Source organism: Artemia franciscana, chromosome 6, assembly GCF_032884065.1.
Source record: "Artemia franciscana chromosome 6, ASM3288406v1, whole genome shotgun sequence".
NCBI classification, from domain to species: Eukaryota; Metazoa; Arthropoda; class Branchiopoda; order Anostraca; family Artemiidae; genus Artemia; species Artemia franciscana.
Genome location: NC_088868.1, coordinates 31995510 through 32016305, shown reverse-complemented (window position 1 = coordinate 32016305; position 20796 = coordinate 31995510). Strand labels below are relative to the sequence as shown.

Below are 20796 nucleotides of genomic sequence, written 5' to 3'. Positions count from 1 at the left end.
AGCAAAATTTTTCTTTTTGAGGCTACAATAGCTTAGCATCGAAATAGAAGCAAAACGAATATTTAACCAAGCGAAGACCCCTTATTTTTCAAAGGCGAAAATTCCGTTCCTATCAGATTTTACTCTGACCTTCAGCTAATATATTATTCTAAAGAATGATTTTATGTTTTTTAACTTTTTTTTGTTTCTTTTTATGTACCATCTACCACGGGGCCACATCCAGGGGGCGGAGCACCTAGTTTCGTTCCCCCCCCCCACTCATAATATATTAATAAAAATACATGTTAATAGATTTGTGTTGTGTTTTGTGAGGTTTTTTTTCGAAGCCCCCCTTCCTGAACAAAAATCAAGGACATGGCCCTGATCTAGCCTTTGACTTATATGTCTTGAATGAAGACTTACGAGAACTTCCCAAGTCTCTTATATCTGTATACATCAGTGCTCAGGAGGTCATCCGACACCTTCAGCTGTAGACCGACACAGCTTGCTGCTAACTCGACCATTTTACTAATTATTTCAGTTTTGCGATCTGATGAGAACATATACTGAAAAACAAAATTTCATCAAAATTATCGAAATGACCAAAACATAAAAATTACAAGGAATGTTGTAAGGCACCGATTTCAGATAGGGTTAGCAAAGGTGTAATCTGGGCAAATGAATTATCACAAAGGCACGTTGCCAAATACCAACCTGGGTGTCATTTCGGCTGCGGAGACAAAAATAAAACGCTGATCTGAATAGGCTTGATCAACTTTACTTGAAGGGATTTGACTTTTTTAATATAAGGTCTTCATTACTTGCATGATTTTTAAAGAATTTATAAAGTTTCTATTGTTTATTTCATCGTGAAGAATGGAATCATAACAGCAAAATAGCGAATCTGGAATTGAATTCCTTTTCCTAGGCTAACATAAAAAGAACACAACGTTAAATGAACTGAGTTTTTCGATGAATTCTCATTGTCAAGTGAATAAATAAACACGCCAGACAATCTAGCGGAAAAAAGTGCATTTATTCTTAAAGCAGTGAAGTATAGTTCAAATAATAAATATTTGCCTCTATATGAGTGATGGTTTTCCATCACATTGAGCAATGTTATGCATTGGAACTGTCTATTTATTTCCTATATATTATTTTCTCTTGTCAATAAAATTGTTAGTTCGAAGCCATTGCTCACAAAGTATGTCAAAAAACAAAGATGGATACTGTACATATAAAAGAATACTGTCAAAACAAACATATCTGCACAAAAAATGGTGTGGTGGGGGGGTGTCTAAGATTTCCATATGATTTCTTTCATATAAGGAAATTAGTTTCCTTGAAAAGAAAATTAAATATCTTGATAAATAAATGCTATCTATCTTGATAAAATCAATGCTATCTTGATATAGGAAATCAAAAACAGATTATGAAATAAAACATATGGAAAAAAAAAATCGCAATGTTTTATTTAAATGACTTTAAATGATTTCTTTAAATGATGTCAAAAAACAAAGATGGATACTGTACATATAAAAGAATACTGTCAAAACAAACATATCTGCACAAACAATGGTGTGGTAGGGGGGGGTGTCTAAGATTTCCATATGATTTCTTTCATATAAGGAAATTAGTTTCCTTGAAAAGAAAATTAAATATCTTGATAAATAAAAGCTATCTATCATGATAAAATAAATGCTATCTTGATATAGGAAATCAAAAACAGACCATGAAATAAAACATATGGAAAAAAATAAATCACCATGTTTTCTTTAAATGACATATACAAGACACAGAAATATAAAGCTTGGTAAAAATATGTTTAGCAATTACACATCCAAAAAGGAGGTGAAAACATCCCTAAATTAAACGTAAAGCAGAATAAGTCTTCAATTGCTTGAACGATAAACTAAAACAATTAACATTAATTCAGCGAGAAACTAGGAGATAAAAAGCGGCATGTTGGTAAGAGGGGCGCAGACACAGGGTGGGTTGTTAGCTAGGTAATAATTGAAACTCTTCGGGATAATTCTAACGATGAAAGAGGCTTAGATTCACTCAAGTGTTAAACTTAGGGAAAGAGGCGAGTCAGACCTCTCATTGCTCCTTTTCTTGTATTCGAGTTTGCTATGATGATTTCACCGATGAAAAAAACAACAGGAAAAAGAAGGTAAAAAAAGCAATGAACTAAAAAGGAGCGACGATATCCCATATTTTTCCCCTATACTGAGAGGTTTGTTTCAAATAATTCAGCAGGTATACTACCTTTTATTCAGGTTAAACAAGTCTCTAAAAACCATTCTAGAATAAAAGTAGGTATATATAAATAAGAACCTATTGAACTCAAGCATATAGAAATAAAGTTTATAGAATTATAGGCTACAGTTCGATAGGAATAGTTCAACTAAAGTTAAATTATAGCTCAACCAAAGATATATTTAATAGGACCCATATTTTTCCCCTATACTGAGAGGTTTGCTTCAAATAATTCAGCAGGTATACTACCTTTTATTCAGGTTAAACAAGTCTCTCAAAACCATTCTAGAATAAAAGTAGGTATATATAAATAAGAACCTATTGAACTCAAGCATATAGAAATAAAGTTTATAGAATTATAGGCTACAGTTCGATAGGAATAGTTCAACTAAAGTTAAATTATAGCTCAACCAAAGATATATTTAATAGGACCAATGCAGCTATAAGGTAAACTCAAGTTGTATAGTTTACAGAGCTGAAATGTGTAGAACTAAATAAGCCTTTCAGAACGCAAATCGATCAAGTCAAATTTTCTTTTCTTTTTTCTTTCTCATTCTTCTCCTAAAGTTTCCCATAAGCTCCACCAAGTTCATGTTAAAAACAGCGAATTAAATCATACCCATCCCAATCCATGCTAAAAAATATCTAAAAAAAACACATTCTGGCCATGAAACCTTTTTTTAACAATTAAACCCCACTCATACTAAGATAAGCTGTAAATTGCTAAAACAAAAAAGAACAGTTTCTCCATGAAAAAAGATTTTGAGCTAGTTACATCAAGTACATAATAAAAATACACTTCATCTTAAATATACTAAATATTTTAAACAAAATTTGAATATATAGTAAACATATATTATACCAAACCTTAACGCAACCTAATGCTAGAAGTTATAGAAAAACACAACTAAACAGAGTCTGGATATGCTCCCAATGGCACATGTTCATGTTCCCACGGTAACTGGTGGATTGCAGTCCAAAGGAGCAGTGACTTTCTATTTAAATGTTTTTATTTTAATTTAGTCTCAATCGAATCAGTTTTGACTAAGTCGACCTTAGTTAAAATGCATAAAAAAGTCATTAAATATACCAGCATGAAAATTTTTGGTCACGATAAAAAGTCGTGGGATGAAGTGACCCACAAAACATTTGACTATAAAATATGTGTTTACATAGTATGTTCTATATAAACATACAAAACCTATGACAAGTGATCCACAAACTTTTGTTTAGGAATTGGTTGAATACTCCGCAGGTCAACCCTGGAGATTTTTTTTTATCTAAGGGATTTTTTTTCGTAACTATCCTTGGTTTAAAAATGAAATCCTGGGAATTTTTAAATTATTTGCTCTATCATAAATTGTAATTACCCCCAGCACTGCTAGTTTTTGTAAAATTAGCTCAATTGGACAATAGATTAGTGAGAATTAGGTAAATATTTGGTCACAATAAAAAGTTGTGGGATGAAGTGACCCATAAAACATATCACTTTATGTATTCTCTGTGTTTAGGAATTGGATGAATACCCCGCTGGTCGACTCTAGGGATTTTTTCTTTATCCACGGGATTTTTTTTCGTAACTATCCTTGGCATAAAAATAAAATGCCATGAACTATTTAAAATTATATTGCTCTGTTATAAATCGTCATTGGCTTATGTATATTTGCTATTTAATTGCGCATAATCCAAAAACAAAGGTATACACGATTATCCCAGTCTAAACACGATTCCCTCTCTAAACAAAATCAATAGACCTACCCTGTGCATAGAGGTGGAGGGGAGATAAGAAGAATACCCCCCCTAAGAAACCCGAAAAATGATGGTCAGAAAATATTCTTACGATATTTATTTTTTTATATATATTTAAATACACCCATTTATTTGAACGTTTTTCCATTTTTGTTTTTTAATTAAATGCAACTCATTTATTTCTAGCGTTCTTTTGAAGTTTTGTTTTCAAAACAAAAGACAGATTTGCTTTATGAATTAATTAATCTGCCATATGATTCCTTATTTTTGGTTTGCAGAGGGGAACTAGAAACAAAGATGGCTGTCCAAAATAAAAACGTGCTCTCTGCACAAAAAAAAAAAAAAAAAAAAAAAAAAAAAAAAAAAAAAAAAAAACAGTTTGATTTATAGAATAGAATAGTATTTAATTCACAAGCAAATTCTCACAACATCAAAACCGCCGAACGTGTTGCTTTCTGTCAGCTAGCCTACATTGTACATAAAAACATAAGTACATAAGTAGAATATGAAAACATACAGCGATGGACCAACAGGCCTCTCAAATAAAAATGAGTACAATGAGTAAAATGAATAAAGAAGAGAACATAAGTACATATGTAAAATGTAAATAACAAAAGTATAAGTAAAAAATGAGTAACATAAGTAAAATGAATAAAAATGAGTACATAAGTAGGCCTATATTATAAAAACACACAGCGAGGAACCCAACTGGCCTGTCAAATAAAAATGAAATTAACAGACTAACACATTAACAACACACATGACACAATAACATGATACATTGTAATTTTCATTTATTTATGATTTCAACAAACGCTGGTACAAAGCTCTTTCTCTAACGCTCAATTCTTGCATTAAGAGAATTTAGAACCGCCATTTGTTGCGCTTTTTATTGGGGTAAATGAGGCTTTGGAGGGCAATGAGGGGCTGAGAGTAAATACTTAAAGCGTGGGTTACGACGCAGATTATTTCCGAAATTAGTACAAAGAATAAAACATAGGGCTACCAAGGCAGGGAGATGGGAATTCCTTGAGGAGGAGACTGTAAGGTACTTTTCCTTCAACGCAAACAATTATCAGGGCTCTCTTCAGAATAATTTCTAGCCTATCGGACTGATCCAAGGTAAGTCCGAAATGCCACACCGGGCAAGCATACTCAAGCTGTGGACGGATAAAAGATGTATAAAGGCGGAGGATGTGTCATTTTGGACATGAAACCTTAATAAATAGCCTAAGGAGATACAGAGATGCACTAGCTTGTTTAGAAATAAAGCAAATGTTGGCCTTCCATTTCAAATCGCTAGTCAGTGTTACCCCTAAGAGTTTAGTTTTTATTACAATTATTGCATTAGGTATTGGGGTCACAAATGATGGCTTTGATTTAAGAAAACTAAATGTCATAATATGAGATTTATGGGAGTTTACTTTCATTTTTGACTGGGCTGCTTCACTGACAACATCTTGGAGAATAATGACATGTCATCCACAGACTTCCATCGATTGGCTAATTCATTAGCAAGATTGTTAATCATTATCAAAAATAGTAAAGGACCTAAAGCGTACCCTACGGAACTCCGAAGAAATAAGGAGTGAATCAGAATAAACATTTTAGTTCTTGACAACTTAACTCCTATTTGAAAGAAAGATGCAATAATATTGACTAGAAAATGAGGTGATGCATATTCATTCAGCAAATTTTCAACGAAAACATTATGAATCGCCATATCAAAAACCTTTTGGAGGACAATCAAAAGGAGATCGAGCCAGGTATCTAGCTCGTCAAGTAGGTTATATAAAGTAACGAGGAGATTGATCAGATAATAGGTCATTCATAAGCCTTTCATGTTTCCGAATTGTGCATCAATAAGTTCAAAGTTCGTCTTTTCAAGCCAATCTGCAGCCAAGTTCTCATAGAGATTAGAAAATATTTGTGCCAAGGTAATATTTGGTACATTATAGTATTTGGTATATGGTAATATGATGGTATATGATAAGGTAATATTTAGTATATGATAATATTTGTGCTAAGGTAATTGATCAGTAATCTATCTATCTATATAAAAATAAGTTGTCTGTCTGTGGATGTGTGGATCAGGTGACGTCACCTGAAAAAACATAAATGACGACACTCAAAGAGAAAGCGACCAGGACAAAAGGAATGTTCGATTAGCAATCAACAAAGCACCGGGACATAGGGAGTATAAATGACGACCAGGACATAAGTAAAAAAAAAAATTAACAAAACTAAAAAGAAGGTAAAAACTACAAAAAAACTAAAAAGAAAAAAAAACTAAAAACTAATAAAAAAACTAAAAAATCTAAAAATCTAAATAAACTAAAAAAGAAAAAAAAAGGAAAAAATAAAGGAGAAAAACAAAACTAAAAAACGAATGTATATACAGACCGGTACACCGGGATACAAATGACGACCGGGACACAGGGAATATAAATGACGACCGGGACACAGGGACACAACTACAACGGGGACACCGGGGGAAACAGGGGGATATAAATGACGACCGGGACAAAAAAACTAAAAAGAAAAAAAAACTAAAAACTAATAAAAAAACTAAAAAATCTAAAAATCTAAATAAGCTAAAAAAGAAAAAAAAAGGAAAAAAATAAAGGAGAAAAACAAAACTAAAAAACGAATGTATATACAGACCGGGACACCGGGATACAAATGACGACCGGGACACAGGGAATATAAATGACGACCGGGACACAGGGACACAACTACAACGGGGACACCGGAGGAAACAGGGGGATGTAAATGACGACCGGGACACCGGGACAGGGAATGGTCGATTAGCAATCACCATCAACAAAGCTCAAGGGCAATCATTAGAATCATGAGGTATAGATCTGAATACAGATTGTTTTCCCATGGACCATTATATGTTGCATGTTCAAGAGTCGGTAAACCTGACAATCTATTTATATGCAAAGACAATGGGACAGCAAAGAATGTTGTATATTCGCAAGTTTTACGTAGTTAAAACCATATATATATATATCTATCTATATTCACAGGTGGGACATAGGGACACAACTACAATGGCGCGTAACTATTATGGCACGTAACGACTTACGCGCGCGGGGGGGCTTGGGGTGGCGCGAAGCGCCACCCCAACAGCTAGTAAAGTAATAAAGTTTTATCCTGACATAAAATGTTTTATACAAAAATAGACAAGAAAACATTTTATTCTAAAATAACACATCCATATATAGAATACAGGTAAGTCCTCCCTCTCACTCTAACCTGCGACTGGAACTAATTTTGACTGTGATAACGACTACTTAAGGCTTCGACTACGATTATTTGTGACTGTGACAACTTACAAGTGTGACTACTTGTGACTTCGACTACTACTAGTTGTGATTACTTCTAGTTTTAACTACTTTTGGGAAATTTGAGAGGTTAAAAAAAAGGTAAAGGATGCGGCAATAGATCCTTAAGGTCTGAGCCGGCGGTGCTGATCTCCGTCTCAAGGTCCTTCAGCCAAAAAGTGCAATGGGGGACGGGGCCAGTCATCCAGTGCTTCCGCACACCCTTCCTGTTTACCTTCTCCAGATTTCTCCAGGTATCACTTTAGGCCTGGGTCGACTCTGGCTGAGCTTACAAAGTCATGCCACTGACCCCCGTCCCAAACCAAATAATTGGGCACACTAGGATTCGAACTCTTGCCCTCCCGGGCAAAGGATCCTGAATTCAGCGGACCAATCAAAACGCATTGCGTAGATGCTGGTTCTCGAAAGTGAGTATCAGCAATATCTCAGAGATTACTGAGGATATCAAGTTCAATTTTTCAAGTCACGTTGAGCGGGATGTTGGAAGGGTATCGAAGGTTAACAAGCCCCCCCCCCCACCCCTTGCAGAGGAGTCACATATGTTCAGGTGTGGATAAAATAAAAGCTTACTAGTCGATCAGCTCCTTTCATTGATACAATGAACCCTTGAGGATTATCACTCATTTTATATACAGCTTCAATGTCTTTGTAATAGTAGCCAGCCATAACTTTTAAGGTTGATGCATCTTTACGCTCTAGACCAGTGGGTGATGCTTCTAGGACGCAAGGGATTTTTGTATCACTCCAATGCATTTTGTAACCATTGTAAACCTGAAACAGAAAAACTACATACATATGTTATTTCAAAGAACAAAAGAAAAATAAATTAGAAATATTTTCAATAGAAAAAATAAGGAAAAGGAAAAAAACACAAGAAAATTGAACAAGAAAAAAGGAATACAATAAGAAAAGGAAAAGAATTTAAATAAAATGAATGCAGGCAAGAACAACCCAATTCACAAGTCATAAAATAAAGAGTCATAAAATCACAAGTCATAAAATCATGAGAACACAGTTGGTTCAGTGTTCTCATTTAAGTAATTTTATTTAGTTTCTGTGCGTCTACTATGAACTCTTAAAAACTCATCAACCAATATATTCCTTTGAAATGTTTAAGAAAACCTCTCTTAAGTAAAAAAAAAAAATACTTAGAAAAAATGAAGCTCGTACTCCTTTATTCATTCTGTCACTACTTTTTTCTTAAGAAAAACAACGAAATGACCTGAGATTCCCTTCTACAATACACATTTACCCCCCGCTTCCCTTATCTTAGTCCTTTCAATTTAACTGTCTGTTTAGGATATCACATTTCTGACCAAAAACGAAAGGAAAAACTTACATTAAGATGTGAAACTTTTTCACTGAATATGTGCCTGTAGTTTAGAGTTTAAACAATTATTTCTGCCCTGTATACACTATCCAAGTTTCATTGTTCACTTACAATTATCAAAACGCCTTTTTTATTTAGATTTGAAAGCTAAAACTCGGAAAGTGAACATATTTTATTTTTTATCTTGATGTGCCTTGGAATGGAAATAAGATAAATGTTCTGTACCTATTGTCCAGTTACAAATATACCGAAATACAAATTTGGCCTACAAATGCTCCATTTTACTACCGTACCTTCTGTTTCTCAAATCTTGTCTGCTACAGGAAATCTAACTTCTCATAGTTTGATCGGGATATACTTCAGCATTAAAAAACATAACATTTAATAATAAATATATTTAATAATAAACATTTAATTCATTTTATTATTTCAAACACAACATTAAACTCACTAATTTTAGTAAATGTTTTAATTAATTGAATTAACCAAGTTAGTTAAATAAATTAGAATTCAATTTAATTCAGTGATTAAGACTAAATTGAAATAATATTTATATGTTTAATATTAATTCAATTTAATATTTAACTAAGCCCCACAACCCCTTTCTCAAGCCTTTCGATTTAAATGTCTTTATAAAAAAAGTGCCTATAACTGGAAAAAACTTACGTTAAGATGTGAAACTTTATCACTAAACATATGCCTGTGTTTTAGGGCTTCAGTGATTATTTGCGCTCTGTGCTCACTAGCAAACTTCACAGTGTCCACTTTCTTTCCTCCCTTTTTAACAGTCAATTGAAATTCTAATCCCTGAGGTGATGATACAGGAGTGACTGAAATAATATCTGCATATAGCCAATGATTGGTAGACACTAGATTTGCAGGGTTATATGTTGATATACCATTGACTCCTATGGAGATAATTCTCTTGTATCTAGAATGACCAAATGTTTATTAGATAGTGCAATATAATATCATGAGACCAAGAAAAAATCCCTAAATGAAAATGATCAAGGGAAGGGAGCAAGAGACAAAAGCCGTCTACATCTCGGCACTTATTTTTTTAATTTAGTAGGAGAAGGGGGTCCATGGACCGGCCTGCAGAAAGAATCTTACGAAAAACAAAACTCTACCCTCTCTGTTGCAGGCATTGCAAGACTCCTTTTGAAATATTAATGAATGTTTTCCAAATTTCTCGGCCAATAGAAATACCCTTATCTGTTGACCCAAAGATTATTCTTCCCTAAAAGAAAATGCATGTAAATTATTTTTTTTTTTCAAATAGCCAACGGAAACATCTTTTGGGAAATAACGACTGAAGCGACTATTGCCAAGCCACTCATGGTACAGGTATGGCAATATACCTTACAAGGGGTATTTAAAAAATTCACAGGTTTATTTTTTATTATTATTAATTTTTCAATTACAATTAATATTTCAATAAATCTTCATCAGGGTGGATGCGCTTCTACTGGTAGTGCTTGCATCACTCCATGCCTCTTTTGAATAAACCTGGAGACTCACATTTATTACTTTAACAAAATACTAAAATAAAAAACCTGTGTTACTGTGGGTTTTTTTTAATGCCTCTTTTATTCATATTTCATTAATTTGTATGGCAATAATTCCATGATTCCTAGACGTAGTCGTAGGATTACTAGCTAAGAAAGAATAAAACAATTATGAGAGATTATTGAGTTGAAATTTGAACTATATCAAAACACAATATGTGCAAGCAGATTATCAAAAGGACGTATATCAGGAATGGACAAGGATATGATGTTGGAACTTTCAGAGGAGAAAGGGGAAGAACAATTGACAAAAAAGGCAATATGTGCACGCTTCAAAAAATACTACTGTTTCTGCTACTACTACTACTACTAAGAATAAATGTATTAGATTTACAAAAGGGTATATGTTATTGAAAATCATTGAAAAATTTCCTCAAACATATACATGGTAAGCCAAACTATGGATTCTTCTGAAAAAATAAACAAAGATTCTAAATATTCTTTTCTTTCCTATGAAAAAAACTATGTCAACAAAACCAGAACTCCTACCTTAAAAAAACACAGAGGGTCACTTAATTCTGAAATATAAATTTGACCTATTTGTGCTTATGATGGTCACTTTCAAACAAAAAGACGAGCTAGAAATTTTGGACACCACCTACATAATCAGGGGCAAATCTCCAGCATTTTTATTGGGGAGAGGCCGAGTGGGCTTCATATCCGAATAGTCAAGAAATATGTGATATATAATAATTTTTCTCCATATTATTAGGGGGGCAACTCCCCAACCAATGACACCCCTGTAGACAATGACCCATAAACCCTCCTTTATAATAGCTGATGCACAATCATACTTCACTGCAATAATTTTATCAAACATCAAGCAAGTCTTCTTAGTTATATGGAGCTTTAAACTAAATTAAATAAAAAAACAAGTTTTTTTTAACTGAAAGTAAGGAGCGATATTAAAACTTAAAACGAACAGAAATTACTCCGTATATGGAAGGGGCTTTTCCTCCTCAACGCCTCGCTCTTTACGTTAAAGTTTGACTCTTTCTCTCAACTCTTCTTTTAAAAACAGTAAAAAACTTTAGCGTAAAGAGCGGGGTATTGATGAGGGAGCAGCCCCTTTCATATACGAAGTAATTTCTGTTCGTTTTAGGTTTTAATGTTGCTCCTTACTTTCAGTTAAAAAAACTTGTTTTTTGTATTTAATTTCTGAACGTTTTTGAATCAATGCATGTTTTGATTTTGGCTCTCCGCAGATGAATAATTAAAACGAAATTTGCACTTTTTTTTTTTTTGGCTAAATGGCTTTCTCATAGTTTTGATCGAATGACTTTGAGAAAAAAAAAGGAGGCCTAGTTGCCCTCCATTTTTTTGGTTACATAAAAAGGCGACTAGAACTTTTAATTTTTTACGAACGTTTTTATTAGTAGAAGATATACGGAACTCATAAATTAACTTACGTAACGAACTTCTGTATTCTCATGCTTTTATAACGTATTAATATATGCGGGGGTTCACCCCCTTGTCAGTGCCTCGCTCTTTACACTAAAGCTTAAATTTTGTCCCAATTCCTTAAGAATGACCCCTGAATCACAAAAGCCGTAGAATAAATAGTTGAAAATACTAAAAATACTTTAGCGTAAAGAGCGAGGTATTAGGAGGAGCTGATCCCCTCATATGCGTAATAATTTCTGTTCGTTTTAAGTTTTAATGCTGCTCCTTACTTTCAGTTGAAAAAACTTTTTCATATTTATTTTTTCATTGATTTTTTCAAATAGTGCTAGAAAATCCTGCGCTCCCTTCATGGACATTTTATTCCCGCATGACAAATTCCTCCATGGAAAGTTCTCCCAACATATCCCCCTCTTCTCCACCCCTCCCTCCAACCAAAAAATCCCCCTGAAAACGTCTGTGCACTTCTCAGTAACCATTACTACATTTAAGCACTGGTCAAAGTTTGTAACTTGTAACCCCTCCCACGGGGACTGCGGGGGAGTAAGTCGTCCTCAAAGACATAGTTATATGGTTTTTCGACTACGCTGAATAAAATAGCTATCTCAGAATTTTGATCCGGTCACTTTGGAAGAACAATTACCGTGGGAGGGGGTCTAGGTGCCCTCCAATTTTTTTGGTCACTTAAAAAGGACACTAGAACTTTTCATTTCCGCTAGAATGAACCCTCTCGCAACATTCCAGGACCACTGGGTTGATACGATCACCCCTGGAAAAAAACAAAAACAAATAAACACGCATCCGTGATCTGCCTTCTGGCAAAAAATACAAAATTCCACATTTTTGTAGATAGGAGCTTGAAACTTCTACAACGGGGTTCTCTGATACACTGAATCTGATGGTGTGATTTTCGTTAAGATTCTATGACTTTTAGGGGGTGTTTCCCCCTATTTTCTAAAATGAGGCAAATTTTCTCAGGCTCGAACTTTTGATGGGTAAGACTAAACTTGATGAAACTTATATTTTTTAAATCAGCATTAAAATATAATTCTTTTGATGTAGCTATTGGTATCAAAATTCCGTTTTTTAGAGTTTGGTTACTATTGAGCCGGGTCACTCCTTACTACAGTTCGTTACCACGAACTGTTTGATATCGGCGTCGCCATTACCCATGTTGCCACATCTATTAACAACAGCTTAATAATGACGTTATTTACGCTCTAGGATTTTGCCTATATTAACTGTTGATTTAGCATTGGCTATGTGATCGTTTAGTAACAAATGAGGTACTCACGACATTGCCTCTGAAGTTGGAAGCTTAGTACATAGTTTTTCGATAAATTTAAATCGATTGGCTACTGTAAAAATTTTAACTGATAGTAACTTAACCTTCTTTGGGACAAAATTGTAGTTTTGTGACACAAATGGCAGGAAGTGTCACCTTATTGTGGCACAATCGTTTGACTACAGCACTGAAAAGAGCAACTGGAACTTTTAGTTTTCGTCAGAATGAGCATTCTTCCGATTTTCAAGCGTTATTGGGTGAATATAATCCTCTATAATTAAAAAAAAATAAAGACGCATTCATAATCATGCTTTTCGAAAAAATACAAAAATTCCAGAGTTTTGTAGACGGGAATTCAAAACCTCAATAATAAGATTCCCTGATATACCGAGTTTAAAGGTATAAATTTGGATCACGTGCACTTGTCCTCTGAGGACGATTTCCATCTTTTCGAAAATTAGGTTATCTTTTCACGGTTGCAGCTTCTAATGGGTAACTTTAAACCTGAGGAATCTCGTATAGGCTACTTGGAATCATTTTGGTAAAGGTTTCAAGCTTTCATATACAAAAATTTCAAATCTAATAAAAAAAAAATTCAAAAGCAAACTTTTGATGTGGGTTCACTTGTTCGAACCAATAGTAATAGAAAACAAGGATAGTATGAACGGAATAACGATGCTTCTTGACTACTAAAATTTGTATCCTGGGATATCCTGGCCTAAACAAACGATCTAGGTAGGTAAGAACTTCGAGAAAATTCTTTGGGAGCCTTAATTTTGGAAAAAATATTTATGTGAGTGACATCATTTTTATATACATCAGCATTGCAATGACGTTGTCACAGTTATGTGGAAAGATTGAAGTTTTGAAAATTGAAAACTGAAACATTAAATTGCTTGAATAGCAAAAAGCTATGTGATTGTATGGATAAGTAGGGTTAAGGCCTCATTCAAGTACTGGTCTAGACTCTAACCGCTGTTAGAACACTACTTTCGGCTTCAGAAACTTCCCTGTCAGAAAGCCTACTCCCAGAGAGCCCACTATAAGAAAGCTCACTGTCTGATAGCTCAACCACGACTTTTTAACCTTTTCCTTTTCAGACTTGTTTTCAGTCTTCCCTTCGATATTACTAATCTTGCCGTTTTCTATTTCGTCTTTGTTCCTCTTCCCTTTTACCTCACTATGTGTTCTCTCAGAGTTGTTTTTAATTAAACTTGAGCTACTTTCGTTTTCAGAAAGCTCACTGTCTGACAGGTCAACCACCGTTTTTATAACCTTTTCCTTTTCAGGCTTGTTTTCAACCTTTCCTTTGACCTCACTAATCTCACTGTTTTCAATTTCAGTTTTGTTCTTTTTTCCTTTTTCCTTACTAAGTTTTCTGTCAGAATAGTTTTTAAGTTTACTTATACTACTTTCGGTTTCGGAAAGCTCAATGCCAGAAAGTTCCCAGTCAGAAAGCTCACTGTCTGATAACTCAACTATCGTGTTTGTAACCTTTCTCTTTTCTGGCTTGTTTTCAAACTTTCCCTTGACTTTGCTAATCTCACCGCTTGCTATTTCCACTTTGTTCGTTTTTCTTTTTACCTTACTAGGTGTTCTCTCATTATTGTTTTTAAGTTTGCGAATACTACATTCGGCTTCAGAAAGCTTGCTGTCAGCGAGCTCACTGTCTGATAGCTGAATTACCGTGTTTTTAACCTTTTCCTTTTCAGGCCCGTTTTCAAACTTTCCTTTGACCTTGCTAATCTCACTCTTTGCTATTTCAGCTTGGTTCCTTTTACCTTTCACCTTACTAGGTGTTTTCTCAGAACTGTTATTAAGCTTACTTGTACTACTTTCGGTTTCAGAAAGCTCAACCACCATAGTTTTAACCTTTTCCTTTTCAGGTCCGTTTTCAAAATTTTCTTTGACCTTGCTAATCTTACTGTTTGCCATTTCAGCTTTGTTCCTTTTTCCTTGTACCTTACTAGCTGTTCTCTCAGAATCGCTTTTAAGTTTACTTATACTACTTTCGGTTTCAGAAAACTCACTAATAGAGATCTCACTGTCTGTTAATTCAACCACCATATTTTTAACCTTTTCCTTTTCAGGTCCGTTTTCAAACTTTTCTTTGACCTTGCTAATCTTACTGTTTGCCATTTCAGCTTTGTTCCTTTTTCCTTGTACCTTACTAGCTGTTCTCTCAGAATCGCTTTTAAGTTTGCTTATACTACTTTCGGTTTCAGAAAACTGACTAATAGAGATCTCACTGTCTGATAATTCAACCACCATATTTTTAACCTTTTCCTTTTCAGGTCCGTTTTCAAACTTTTCTTTGACCTTGCTAATCTTACTGTTTGCCATTTCAGCTTTGTTCCTTTTTCCTTGTACCTTACTAGCTGTTCTCTCAGAATCGCTTTTAAGTTTGCTTATACTACTTTCGGTTTCAGAAAACTCACTAATAGAGATCTCACTGTCTGATAATTCAACCACCATATTTTTAACCTTTTCCTTTTCAGGTCCGTTTTCAAACTTTTCTTTGACCTTGCTAATCTTACTGTTTGCAATTTCAGCTTTGTTCCTTTTTCCTTGTACCTTACTAGCTGTTCTCTCAGAATCGCTTTTAAGTTTACTTATACTACTTTCGGTTTCAGAAAACTCACTAATAGAGATCTCACTGTCTGATAATTCAACCACCGTATTTTTAACCTTTTCCTTTTCAGGTCCGTTTTCAAACTTTTCTTTGACCTTGCTAATCTTACTGTTTGCCATTTCAGCTTTGTTCCTTTTTCCTTGTACCTTACTAGCTGTTCTCTCAGAATCGCTTTTAAGTTTGCTTATGCTACTTTCGGTTTCAGAAAACTCACTAATAGAGATCTCACTGTCTGATAATTCAACCACCATATTTTTAACCTTTTCCTTTTCAGGTCCGTTTTCAAACTTTTCTTTGACCTTGCTAATCTTACTGTTTGCCATTTCAGCTTTGTTCCTTTTTCCTTGTACCTTACTAGCTGTTCTCTCAGAATCGCTTTTAAGTTTGCTTATGCTACTTTCGGTTTCAGAAAACTCACTAATAGAGATCTCACTGTCTGATAATTCAACCACCATATTTTTAACCTTTTCCTTTTCAGGTCCGTTTTCAAACTTTTCTTTGACCTTGCTAATCTTACTGTTTGCCATTTCAGCTTTGTTCCTTTTTCCTTGTACCTTACTAGCTGTTCTCTCAGAATCGCTTTTAAGTTTACTTATACTACTTTCGGTTTCAGAAAACTCAATGTCAGAAAGCTCACTGTCTGATGGCTCAACCATCGTGTTTTTATCCTTTTTCTTGCCAGGCTTTTTTTCAAACTCTCCATGGACCTTGCTAATCTCACTGTTTGCTATTTCAGCTTTGATCCTTCTTCCTTTTACCTTATTAGATGTTCTCTCAGAATCGTTTTGAAGTTTACTTATACTGCTTTCGGATTCAGAAAACTCATTGTCAGAAAGCTCACTGTCAGAAAGCTCACTGTCTGATGGCTCAACCACCGTGTTTTTATCCTTTTTCTTGTCAGGCTTTTTTTCGAACTTTCCATGGACCTTGCTAATCTCACTGTTTGCTATTTCAGCTTTGATCCTTCTTCCTTTTACCTTATTAGATGTTCTCTCAGAATCGTATGGAAGTTTACTTATACTGCTTTCAGATTCAGAAAACTCATCGTCAGAAAGCTCACTGTCAGAAAGCTCACCGTCTGATGGCTCAACCTTCGTGTTTTTAACTTTTTCCTTTTCAGATTTTTTTTCAAACTTTCCTTTGGTCTTGCTAATCCCACTGTTTGCTATTTCAGTTTTGTTCCTTTTTCCTTCTACCTTACTAGGTGATCTATCAAAAATGTCTATAAGTTTGCTTACACTATTTTCGGTTTCAGAAAGCTCACTGTCAGATATCTCAACCACTTTGATTGCGTCTTTGTCCTTTTCAAGTTTTGTGTTTACCTTGCTGATTTTATTTTCCAAGAAATTATTCGTTTCTTTTTTTATTCCTTTTTCTTTGTCAGGACTATTGTTAAAATTACCTTGAACTTTACTTCCACTGTTCTCAGTTTTTGAAAGCTCACTGTCTGACATTTCAATTACTTTCTTTTTGGAATTTTTTCTATTTTGAGACGCTCTAATTTTCTCATTTGAAATTTCACTGATTTCATTCATGTTCTTTCTTGTTGTTCCTACTTTTGCTAAATTTCCCCTATAATTTTTCGGCCCCATTTGCAGTGCAAAAATTTGGCTTTTTTCTTTAACATTTCCCTCTTTGACCAAAATATCTATTTTTTTATTAGAATCAGCTTTACTTTTTAATGAGTAATTATCATATAAAAATGTCTTATCTTTCACTGCTTGAGATGGTGCAAATTTATACAAACAGGCAGAGAGAGGTTTATAATTGCTATTCAAATCAGTGAATGATGTGGGAGACGAAACGTGCAACAAAGATTTGGAATCAACATCGACCTGTTCTGATTCTTCATGACACGAAAAGAAGCTATTCGTTTCAGATGTATTAACACTATGCGTACTACTTCCGAAATTCGAAGATCTTTCTTCTGGATCGTTTTTGACCAAGTTGCGGTCTGGTTTCCTCACAGTTTCTGTGTGTTGAATAAGCACAGGTGGTAACTCAACAGCAGCTGCTCCATGATTACTCAAAGTATATGTGTTAAACTGACCAGAATCCCTTTGGGGGCCATTTTTATGAGAATAAACCGTTCCCGTGGAACTCTCGTCAGCTATAACTGGATAGTTGTTTCTAAGGCGTGTATTCCCTCTGGTACGGGGATTTTTTATGCTTTTATCTGTTAACATATCTTGTCAATGTTTGAAATCATTCCCATAAAATCAACTGTCCAGTAGTTAGAACCTAGCGAAAAACAAAACCTAATTTTCAAATTTTTAGGTATTTTTCTAGTTTTAATTGAAAAATTAAAATTATCGCTCAGACACCATAAATATTTTTACAGTTTACATAATAACTTTATCAATCCTGAACTTAAAACTAAAATAAAAAAATTGAATTTTTTCATGAAATTATACATTAAATCACGCGTCGGTAGTTAGAACCTAGCAAAAACAAAACCTAATTTTCAAATTTTCAGGTATTTTTCTAGTTTTAATTGAAAAATTAAAATTATCGCTCAGACACCATAAATATTTTTACAGTTTACATAATAACTTTATCAATCCTGAACTGAAAACTAAAATAAAAAAAAATGAATTTTTTCATGAAAATCACGCGTCGGTAGTTAGAACCTAACAATAAATAAAACAAATTTTCAGGTATTTTTCTAGTTTTAATTAAAACAAATTATCTTGTCGAAATATAAACGTATATAAATATTGCATTCACTTATTACGTCATATATGGTTACAACCTACGATTATGACGTCATCATTCATCAAGGTTGTTCATGAAAATACAGTTTTTTTTTATACAAAGTGAGTCTATTTTTAAAACTTTTTGTTTTTCCATTAGAAAAGCTAGATGTAGCGATTTCTTTTAAGGTGAGCCATTAAACAGCTCTCAATGATTTTTCAGGGCTCAGCTATCTGAGTGAAAAAAAAAAAAAATGTCCATGATGCAGAATATCATAGTTCAAGTAACTTTTCTAGTTTTTCGAGCCAATAGATTGTCTTCGTTATCGAAGCAAAGGAGCTGTAAGTTTCCTACATAACATTTTCAGACAAGGCGATTTTAATAATATATTTTGTATTTTGATCAGACTCTATTTTTAGGAATAATGGGCTAATGTATTTCTTAGTATAGACATGATCATCTCTTACTAGATTGCAAGCTACTTCTGCAACCCAGATTATGATTATAAATAATCATCTGCGCAATGGTTCACCGCTTTGATCCAGCATATGCAACTACTTTTTCAGATGTGTATAGATAGTGCCACCGTCCCCAAATCGTTTTGTACCGGAGTCGTTACAAACATCCTGAAGAAAGAAAAAACGCAAATGAGTGTGGAGGCTACAGACCGATTACTGTCTCAAGAACATTGAGCAAGGTGCTGGAAAAATTGGTCCTTCGCGAAGTTATATCGAAGTGTGTGATAGAATACAGGCAGTTTGGGTTTTGAAAGCATCTCAGCTGTGCTTTCATCCATAGACTTCTAAAGCGCATTCTTGCCAAAATCCGTACATATATGTAGTGTTGACATTTCCGCTGCATTTGACTCAGTAATCCAGTCTGCTGTGTCCCGCACCTTGCTAGATGTCGGTGTGAACGCCCATATAGTAGCTATGTTATCATTTTGGTACTCTAATAGCTATATAAGAGTGAAACTTAGTCTTGAAAAACTCAGTGAGCCAGTTAAACTAAAGAGAGGACTTCGACAAGGTTCCGTCTTAAGTCCGATATTATTTAACACGCTGACTTCTAAGGTTACAAAACAAATTTCTGACGGGCTAAGATTTGATACTTGTGATTTGAGTTTAATAAGCTATGCTGATGATTTACTTATGTTGAGTTTTTCATTGAGTGTACTGCAGGATAATTTAGGTGAGCTTGTATCTGGTTATAGCGCTATTGGTCTACAAGTTAATGGCCAGAAAACTGAATTTCTGGTTTTCAGCTCTGCGAAACAAGAGGCACCAGCACCAACTGTATCCGTAGAGGGTGCTATTATCGCACCGTCTTCTTCGCTCAAGTATTTAGGTCTTCGGTACGGCCGAGATAAGAAAACTACAAGAACTCTTTGCCTTGATACCCTTGTGTCTAACCTGCGAGTGAGCTATGCTAAACTAGCCCCGCTGAAGTATTCTTACAATCGGCAAATTTTGGCGAGGATGTACAGAGCAGTTGCAGTACCACATGTCCTTTACCTTTCCCCGCTTTGGGAATGGTTCACAGAAACAGAGAAACTAAAAGTTAGGTCCACGTTTTGTAGATATTTGAAGTTTTTGATACGCATACCGCTATTCTAGAGAAACTCATTTCTTTTGAATAAGTATCAAATTCCAGATCCCCGTGAAGCTGTGGCAGAACAGGAAACTAATGCTAGAAAAGGTGCCCTTAAGCACCTTTATAATTTCTTGCCGTTGCACGTCATATATGAGCTATGAATGTGCATAGTGAATCTAATCTAATCGTTTAATCTTTAAGTATTGTTTTTCGCCTTTTCCTTTTTCCTTTTTTTTTTTTACTCCTTTTCCTTTTTACTTTATACTCCGCCGTGTTGTTGTTCTGATGGTGGGCTAAAATAAACTATATATCTATCTATCTATTCTGTTGAATATTCAAGTCAATTGAGCTAACATTGTTGTTTTTATTATCATTTGATAATCTTTTTGTAACTAGCTTAACAATCATCTACTTTTTATCTAGTGCTTGTTAAAATAAATGTAATTAATGACCTACTAAGAAAAACAGCAAATCGTTTCTTTTAACTGTCAGTAAGCACTCTTACCTTCTGTGGGAAATATTCTTGTTTTTTTTTTAATTCGTTCAAAATTTCTTGTTTTATTACTTATGATGGCAGCTTTCTGAAATAATTTTTTTTTACTCCAATATGTTTAAAGAAAAGTTTAATCTGGCATGAATTTGTTACATTCATTGTAAATAATCGGGCAATATTTATCACAGATATTATCTGCAGACAACTTATGTATGCTCTTTATGCAAACAATATTTGTGTATGAATGTATTAAATAAAAAACTAATTTTTTTAGCTGAAAGTAAGGAGCGACATTAAAACTTAAAACGAACAGAAATTACTCCGTATATGAAATGAGTTGTCCCCTCTGCAATCCCTCGCTCTTTACGCTAAAGCTTTTAATTGTTTTAAAAAGTATAATTGTGGCAAAGAGTCAAACTTTAGCGTAAAGAGCGAGGGATTGCGGAGGGGACAACGGAGGGGC

General features: G+C 34.3%; 1 protein-coding gene across 1 annotated transcript in view; it reads right to left on the bottom strand.

The window, feature by feature from the left end:
- LOC136028322 (dnaJ homolog subfamily C member 13-like) overlaps window positions 1-20796 on the bottom strand; it is a 227470-nt gene that overhangs the window by 195228 nt on the left and 11446 nt on the right. The window contains exons 2-4 of the mRNA XM_065706093.1: window positions 9334-9598; window positions 7908-8108; window positions 403-545 (exon numbers count right to left, since the gene is read on the bottom strand). Coding sequence (XP_065562165.1) covers window positions 403-545; window positions 7908-8108; window positions 9334-9598 — 609 coding nt within the window. The remainder of the gene's footprint in view (window positions 1-402; window positions 546-7907; window positions 8109-9333; window positions 9599-20796) is intronic.